The sequence below is a fragment of the Anneissia japonica genome, unplaced genomic scaffold (genome assembly GCF_011630105.1).
Source record: "Anneissia japonica isolate Jap-2015-1 unplaced genomic scaffold, ASM1163010v1 scaffold3474_len973312_cov172, whole genome shotgun sequence".
In the NCBI taxonomy this organism is placed as follows: domain Eukaryota; kingdom Metazoa; phylum Echinodermata; class Crinoidea; order Comatulida; family Comatulidae; genus Anneissia; species Anneissia japonica.
Genome location: NW_022747780.1, coordinates 949,789 through 958,684, shown reverse-complemented (window position 1 = coordinate 958,684; position 8,896 = coordinate 949,789). Strand labels below are relative to the sequence as shown.

The following is an 8,896-nucleotide window of genomic DNA, read 5'->3' as shown; positions in this document are numbered from 1 at the left end:
TAAATCCGTACACCGATTTTGTTTCAAGTTGTTTGTTTTCAATATTATAGCTGTTTCTTTACGATGACAATGTTTTGAAATCGTACTGTATAACACTCCAAAATTTGTTTTGTGGGCAAACAACAGAAGGCTCTAAATTTTTACAAGTTGACCAAGCGTGTTGCTGCATCATTATTTTTTCAGTTACGATCACTATTCAGGCAGAGAGCAGAGGTTTCGTTACCGGTTGGTACATTTCTTACAAACATTCAGCCAAAGGCCAGTGAAAGTTTTTATCGATGTTTGCCATGATCCTTATGTGAGCTATCGTAAAGTCATGGTTTGCCGGAGATTTAAATCTCCAAACTTCTGAAGCTGATATATTCTATGAATGTAGGCTTGTATTGTAGGCTACAATTTAAAAACGGGTGACCAAATAATAAATTAGGTGCTAAATTTTTGATTTAATACTGGGTAAGTTAAAAACATTCGTCTGAGTGGGACTCATTCAAAAATTCGAGAGGGTTCGCCAGAAAACAGGGGGGTTCGCTAGAAAAGGGGGGTTCGCCCGAACCATAAAAACTCCCCTGGCTACGGGCCTGCAAGGTCTGATGGGAAATTATGCTAAATTATACCAAATGTTAAATTTAATGGTTGTTTAAATAAGCGCCTTTCCCCCACCTAAAAAAAGAGCAATACTATTACTGTATACCCAGTGGTGCCGCCAGAGTCAAGGGTATCAGGTCTGATGTTCCTGACTGGGAAGAGTGGAGTAGGTCTAATCTGGCTCTGTGAACATTCTACTATTTTATAACTATACTGTTTGTTTATTTTGAAATCACATACATAGCATACGAGTACTAATAAACGTATTATTATCCGAAAGTTTTCATTTATCTAGTTGGGGGTCTGAGTTTTGTGTAGGTGAATGAGTTGTTTGGAAGCGAAGTATGGCAGTTTGAAAGTTGGTGAATTTATATACATTTCTCGTAGAATGGCCTTCATAAAATTACTAAATTTTGAGGGTTTAGAGTTGAAATATTGAAACCAAACTTAAAAAACAGTAAAATTAAATGTAATACTAAAGGTTATGACATAATCGCATTTTGCTCAAACTACATGTTATAAATACAGTCTATTTGGCCCTTTTTCTCAGAACCTGTTGATGTGAGTTTACAGCTGTTTTGTGGTCATATATGCTAAAACATCAAATATGGAGTCAAAGTGACTAAGCTTTTTTTTTAAAATTCAATATTTTATTGATTAGAAAAATAGTTAAATAAATGAGCTTATTAGTACAGTTTATTATTGCAATGAATGTCTTTGTTATTAAAGTTGGCTTTTCTATTTCCAGTCTTTTGTATTGTTTCTGATTTTATCATTGCGAGGGCATTTCCTTCAAAATGTTTTGCATAAGCACCTGAACACATGGTTGAGTACATGGGGTACTAAAGAGTAACCCATTGTGGCTTTTTTAATGTCTGTTGTATTCACTCTATGAGCTACTATCATAACGGTTCCTTCCACTATAAATATCGTAAGGCTTTTTTGATGATTAAGGACAGCTGGAAAAATAAGGTGAGGTGATAATTTAGCTACTTGAGCTTTTTTTTTTTCGCTTATCTAGATGTGTAGGATCACGGGGTGCAAACATGTTCCTCCAACCCTATGTGTACCTGCATAACTGATTCTCTTCACATTTTATAAGATGTTTACTGACTGAATGACTTACTATTGATATCAAGCTTGGTTAGACCACCAAGACTTTGCAATTCCTCATAAATGTCAACACCCCTGAAGTTAAACTCCCAGGATCCACTTCTGTAGCCAACAGCATCGCCGACGCCACTGAGCACCATGGCTGCCTTATACCTTTCGCTTAAACAGGGGACACCTTCCATATCTATGTGACCTGTAATGAGAATGAATCAATATACAGTAGAATGTATTATTTATGATGTATTTTAGGCCTTTGTCAATCAAATAATCAATTTAAATAATCTTTATTGTTTTGTTACTAATATTGTGTAAGTTTATACTGTATATTTTATATTTCCATCCTGTAATTGGTAATTGGATGTGCAATAAATGAAATTAAAATTTAAAAAAAAAAAATGTAAATGAAAACCCTGACTACGCCCACTTATCAAATCGGCCCCACCCCCGCCAAGCAACTGACAGCACTGACAGAGTAGCCTAGGCGCCGTTTAAAAAACTACCATTACTTAGCCCACAACTTGGAGTATGATGCTATCTTATCTCACAACCGTCAGGTCAATCCTGCCTGCGGACACAAAGCTTTCGCACCACAGCGTTAGTTGGGTTTGGTTAGTAGATAGGCCTAGCGGCCTAGGCCCACTGTTTTTTACACATATTTCTAAATTACACGTTAAGAATTTAAGTTATCTAAATCAAAGAGATATTATTCAACATTATTTTCTTGATCGATTGTAACTTACTGTTTTACTCTGTGCTTTTTGTGCTATACTGTACTAGCAGCAGCTCTGCTATGCTGTGGGAGTGCTGTGAAAAATTATGGAATGGTGTGCGTGGGATATTTAGTTCTTTATTATTTGTTTACCTTGATGATGTCATTCTATTTTTAGAAAATGGTGCAGTCATTTCCTCTACTCCCACAAAGGCTGATAGGTACATTATTTAAATTCAAACTTGAAAAAAAAAAGATATTTTAATAAAATAAAATAAAATAAAAAGTACGCACAGTCTGTAAAATGTAAAAGAGACCCGAAAAGAGATGAATCAGTAAACAATATTTGTCCGGGTGGCGTTTACCACCGGACAAAATTTTAGGTTATAAATATTCATTACGTACGGTGCAGCCATCTTTCGCGTGTCGCGGTACTTCGCTAATATAGAGGCGCGAAGTTCAATTTTATTTCTAGTGTTACTACTAGCACCAGTCTAGGTTTGCCTCGTAGTTGACCAAAGTGCAATATTTATTTACTTTTGTTGGAAATGGCAGCAATTCAGGACCTTAAATCTGGTAACAAAACAATAATTTTGTGATAAACTAACGCCTAGGCCTGGCCCTACCTTGTCCTTAGCCTCTTGCCTAGCCTACGCTAGGGCTAGGACAGGAGGAGGCTAGCTAAGCCTCGGGCCTTTTTTTAGGCCCCCGCGTAGCCTTAGTTAGGCCTACCTACAAGACTACTTAGGCTTAGGCACAGTCATCAGTCAAAGACTTGCCCTAACTAGGCCCTTATTAGAAGAACTAGATGCCTATTGGCCTACTACTAGGCTAGGCTAGAGAACCTGCCTATTAAGTATTTAGACTTAGTCTAGCTAGCTAGGCCTACACATAGCCTAGACTATAGGCCCCTATTCCCATACTTAAAAAAATTATATGTAGGCCTAGGCCAGGTGAATACTGTCTGTCAGTTTATGAAAAGCAGTCAGTTGGTTGCCTCAAGTAAGGTTATTATAGTGATCAACCTTTTTGAAATTTTTCTAACAAACACAATCAGCTTTTAATTTATTTACTACTAGGCCTACTACTACAATCTAGGCCTATATGCATGCTTTGGATAGACTCTACATTTCATTTTGATATTAAATCAGAAATTTAATTTCTTTCTCTCTATCCAGTTCTAAAGGAGACATTGGAAAATAGAGGTACTTTAGATCAAATCAAAGCTAGAGTCCGTGCCGAGGTTTTTCATGCCCTCAACGACACCGATGAACCACGTCCTCCAATGAGCAACGAAAATATGTTGATAAATGAGCTTATTTTAGAGTATCTTGAGTACAACAGTTACAAATATACATCATCAGTTCTAACAGCTGGTAAGGATAGATGTTATAATTTCACATAATGTCTTTTAGATTCTATGTTATAATGAGTGGTTCTGCAAACCCTGCCTTGGGAACATCAGTCGTCCATGGAGTTAGATGTGGGTTATAAGAGTATGTGTATTCCCAGCCCCGTCTATTGGATTTTAACACGTAATGATTGGTCAATTGCTAATAGTAGAAGGTCAATTCAAAGAAGGTTCACAGCATTTAAAACTAATTGTAAATCTATTGTCAAATGCGGTTGTATATTCTCGCACAAACTTATGCTAAAAGTTAGTGGTATCGGCTGCAACTTTATTAAATTGCTGAATTAGTTCCTGCATGAATTAGCCTTACTAGCACCACATGTGAGTCATGTTCAAAGTGGGACTTTGCATGCCCTTTTGGAATTATCTGCACCCAAATCAAGGACTTTTAACTGTTACCAGGATAGGAAGCTGGCTGGTTTAAGCCATCTAACTTGAATTAGCCTTATGTGCGGTATTGTTATGCAAATGAGCCAGATAAGCACAATCTGCACATGCTCAGAAAAACAAAACACCACACCATGGCCACACTGCGTATCGGCTAGGCGTACAGCTAGGCCTAGCCGAGAATTACGGTATGGTAAAACAAAGCAAAATAAGGGTACTAATTTCACTTGGCATGCAAATCAATCATACTTACACACTTAAAAACAAACTAGTCTACCAATAAAATTACCTGCAAGTTAAGATATAAGGCAAGTATGTATACAAATTTGATTTTAAATTGATGTGATTAGGCTAGCCTAGACCCGCCCTAGGCCATGTCTAACCGCTTATAAAAATGCAGAAAAAAGACCCAAAACAAATTAGAATGAAGTTATCAACTAACTAGTGCATTAAAATTATTCATATACTTACTACTTACCTATATAAAATTAAAATGTATTGCTCACAAACGCCCAATATTTGGATTTTAATACGCCTTTTCCACGAATCGGTAGACATCTTGAAGTGATGACAAACAGCCTAAGTCAGTGGTGCGTAACAAACAAAAATAAGATAAGCTAGGCCTAGCTGCTGTAACAGCCCAAATTAACTGGATTACAGAGTCAAGAATATAAATATGACATTTCAATCTTTGTGCCTCATTATACAAGGGCGAGGGCAGTAGACACAAAAATGTTACTCAGTAGGTTTGTCAATTTAATTTTAATATTTATTTGACATACACTTTTATATCAGTGGCAGCACACAAGCGCAGTCAATCTTAGCTAATGAATGAGGAAAACAACAACTAAAAGCTAGACATATGAAGGAACTATAAAGAAAAATACAATTTTGAGTTAAAAATAAATCATAAACACCCCTCACCCCTCCTACACATATAATGCACATAATAGGCCCTATACATGCATATAGTATACACACACATACATATATACAAAGCAGTATAAAAATATATTAAGAGAAATTAAATTTGAAACATATAAGATAATAAAATAATACATAACTATCAAATATCTGTCAAATGCAGATCAAACATCATCATTAAAAACAGTATTCCCCCCCCACCAAAAAAAAAAAAAAAAACTTATTGAATTTTTAGATTCGGAAAAATTATTCCATGCCAATGCCATTACCTAACCTAAAGGTACGTACTGTCTGTGGTAAGTCTAATTAAAAATCAGGGGGAGGCCCTCTATTGTTTGGCTGTCCAATTGTTAAGTCCAAGTTCAAAGTGTATAATACAAAACTTGATAGTACAGAGGCTGAAGCACAGGAATATGAAAATTACCAATAGTTAGTCAGTATATTTCAGTGACTGAGAATGATTCTGATGATTAAATATTTTTTAATAAATTAAGTGATTGAGGACAAGTTATTTTTTCAGTTGGCATTAAGTTAACCCCAAATAACAAGTAAACAACTTGAAGTACTTTTTTCAGCTCAATACAGACAGTGTAATTATTATTTATATGTTTGTTTGTTTGTTTGTTTATTTCAATATACATTCATCCATGGCCAGCAGTTAAAAACTGAAGTGGCACGGTTACAAAAAGTATATACAAAACACCACAAAAATTAATAATAAAAATTGCATAAAGAAATATGTACGCTGTATAGTAAGAAAACATATAAAAAACCAACCCTTGGCAAAATATAAATCCCAACAAATAAATGATAAAAACATAAAACTAAAAATATCAAATCGACCATAAAAAAACATAATTTAAAAATTAGAGATTAAGCCTTATGCTGTATCTATATTGTACTGCATTATTCTGTTCACCACTACCTAAATGTATATTTATTACTAGTGCCAATCACAATAGTAAAGGTACCTATTAGGTCTACTCCAGTCCTAATTAATAATTTCCTTGTTATTAAAAAATTCTAATTTAGAAGGTTAAAAGGTCTAGATGTATCACCATTATAAATTTATTGGCACTGCTTCACTCATTTAGTCAAAACCTTTGAATGACCAGAATTTTTTTTTCCATTCAAGTATTACTTATATTGTATATTGTATTGTACATAATTCTGCAATGTTGTTACTGGTTTTTGTGATTATGCAGAAAATACAATTTGGATGCAGCATTTGTACTAAAGTGTATGTTATTTCAATCAGTCAATCAATCAATCATCAAGTTATATGCTGCCCCAATCATTGCTTGTGGGTCTGTTCAAATATTATAAAAATAGTGCATCTTATAAGTAATATTAACTTGTTTTTTTGTTTTTTTATTGATACAAAACCTGAATAAGGAAGAGAAAAACAATTATTTTATACTATTTTTCACACTAGAATCAGGTCAACCTCAACCCAGACTTGATCGACAGTTTCTTACCAGTGAGTTGAATTTGATTGAAAACCAAGAGTCCGCTTCACTGTAAGTTTCATTCTCATTGTTTACTGTGGTTTCATTAATGAATATTTTTTTACCTGAACAATGTTTATGCCATACTGTAGTTGTTTTTTTTTCAATGCAATGCAATGAATATCTCAACAGAAAAAGTAAAGTAGCTGGCATGCTTATCAAGTTAAGTTGACATTTTATTTACTGTGTACACTTTCAGTGCTGAAACATTTTTCAAAGTGATTCACTACTGTGTTTAAAAACAGCCAATTTTTTTTCTTCTTGTTTGTCGTATTTGTTTGGACCCACGTCAGCCACAGCAGTGCACCAGTACAGATAAAGTGTACCTCATGCCACATAACTCTTATATGGGGCTTATGTAAGGAGCTGAGCAATCAGCTAAGTTAAAACCAGGTTTTTCAGCTCAAGAAGCAGAACATTAAAGAAGTTTTGCAAGCTTACGATGAGAAGTACAGTTTAGTCAATTTTTCCAATACAGTAAATTATCTATCACAACATCGGCAATCCATGAGTTTTAAATGATCCTACACAGCTTTTTTTAAGAATATACATACAATAATGAAGATGTCGTATTCGTATTGGTTATCGTTTTCGTAAGGTTGTGAAATCTCCCCACGCCTCTCGGGCAAATGCAAAAAATAAAATATTTTTATATCTATTATCTTTGAGCATGTCATTTTAGGCGTTAGTTGAGAATTGGAAAAAAATAAATTACCAATAAAAAAAAATAAATAAATAATAACTGTAGAAAACTAAGGGTGGGTGAATGATAACATTGTTAAACTCTAAATAATAATAGTGGATTTTAAGGAGGAGATATGGGGATTAATAGAGGTTTACGGAGGGCCATAAGGTTAGCTTTAAACTGGGTGGAAAACCCCAAGGATGGGTGGCCCTGCCCACCATAACTACTGTATATCATGCCTGTGCAGTAAAATGTTCACCCATGCAAATAATGATATGATCCAATTGTTTGCATTGATCATGAGAGACCTGGCCAGATATTTCATCAGTCCATGTGGTCGTGTTTAATCAATTGTACAGATTGTCAAACTGTCTGCTACTAGATCATATTTTCATATCATTTTCAAATTAGTAGATAACATTTTATAAATGCATGAATTTTGTGCATGTCCTTTGGATATTATGCAATATTACAGCATCCATTATTTCTCTATGTATAATTTAATTTTCAGGTCCCAGAAGTGGTCTCGAATTGCAAGACAAACTGTATAATTTGTTAATTTTTAACTAGGTACTTACAAGTTACATTTTATATGACAGTATTGTATATTTGTGTATGTGATGTAACACAGTCAAGTTTTCAAAAGATAGTTCTCCCACTAATAAATATTATTTCTATCATAGGGTAATAAACAGCTGTTAGTGTTTAAATATAAAGCTACTGTAGTATACATAAACTTTATTTGAACTTTCTGAATAATAATACAAATTTTATTTTTGATGTGATGATGCACACTTCAGTTATTGTTATTAATGTCAGATATACTTTTAAACTTCTTTATGAAGGTGAAATAATCTGCAATAACTGAAAATGTTTTGAATTATGCTATTGTTAGAGTGATGGGACACAATGGATGCTGTTATCTTTTTGTTCATTGTATAATAATAGATAGCACTTCATATCTACTTTGTGGATAGATGAAAAGTTCATTAGCAGGCTGGATTCTGATTAATAGCTTCGTTAGTGGACAAAATTACCAATACTGTGTGCATATTGAACTATAGATAAAACTCAGTATTTATATCTACTGTCATATGTATTTAGATGACAATTTTTAGTGCCCTAGATGCTAATAATAGCTTTATGGGCAAGATTAAAAACAAATTAAGTGCTGACATTGAACTATTGAGAAATAAATGTCTAAAGTATAACCCCTATTAGTGGGACACTTTCATGACAAATGAAAGTGCCCTTTTAAATACTATTAATAGGGGTGTTCCCTGAATACGGCTTGGCTATATAGTGTTAAATAACAAATTTTTCACTTGTTTAGCACTGCCAAAATGTGTCTTACCATTAATTTTAATGCCCAGAAATGTCAATATAGACAGTAAAAATGCCTTTCAACAGGCCTGGAAAAAAAAATGTTTGTACCTTTGACCATAAAAATTGTCTTGATAAAATGCCTCTAGCATCACATGTTATCTGTACCCTATACACAGTAGCCCAACAGTTTATTTTTTAAAATTTTTTTCCCCAAAAATGCCTCTGGGCAGTGGCATATGGAGTCTGGA

General features: G+C 34.1%; 2 protein-coding genes across 3 annotated transcripts in view; one reads left to right on the top strand and one right to left on the bottom strand.

Moving 5' to 3' along the window:
- Positions 1-2,584, bottom strand: part of LOC117120575 (protein ADP-ribosylarginine hydrolase-like) — a 9,817-nt gene extending 7,233 nt beyond the window's left edge. The window contains exons 1-2 of the mRNA XM_033265600.1: positions 2,439-2,584; positions 1,712-1,891 (exon numbers count right to left, since the gene is read on the bottom strand). Coding sequence (XP_033121491.1) covers positions 1,712-1,880 — 169 coding nt within the window. The 5' untranslated portion in view covers positions 1,881-1,891; positions 2,439-2,584. The remainder of the gene's footprint in view (positions 1-1,711; positions 1,892-2,438) is intronic.
- A 211-nt stretch (positions 2,585-2,795) lies between these two features.
- LOC117120578 (lisH domain-containing protein FOPNL-like) overlaps positions 2,796-8,896 on the top strand; it is a 10,416-nt gene continuing 4,315 nt past the window's right edge. Inside the window, exons 1-3 of one of the 2 annotated variants that reach the window (XM_033265603.1) lie at positions 2,796-2,983; positions 3,586-3,783; positions 6,565-6,649. In XM_033265603.1, coding sequence (XP_033121494.1) covers positions 2,956-2,983; positions 3,586-3,783; positions 6,565-6,649 — 311 coding nt within the window. In that variant the 5' untranslated portion in view covers positions 2,796-2,955. The remainder of the gene's footprint in view (positions 2,984-3,585; positions 3,784-6,564; positions 6,650-8,896) is intronic. The other variant, XM_033265602.1, reaches the window with a different exon arrangement.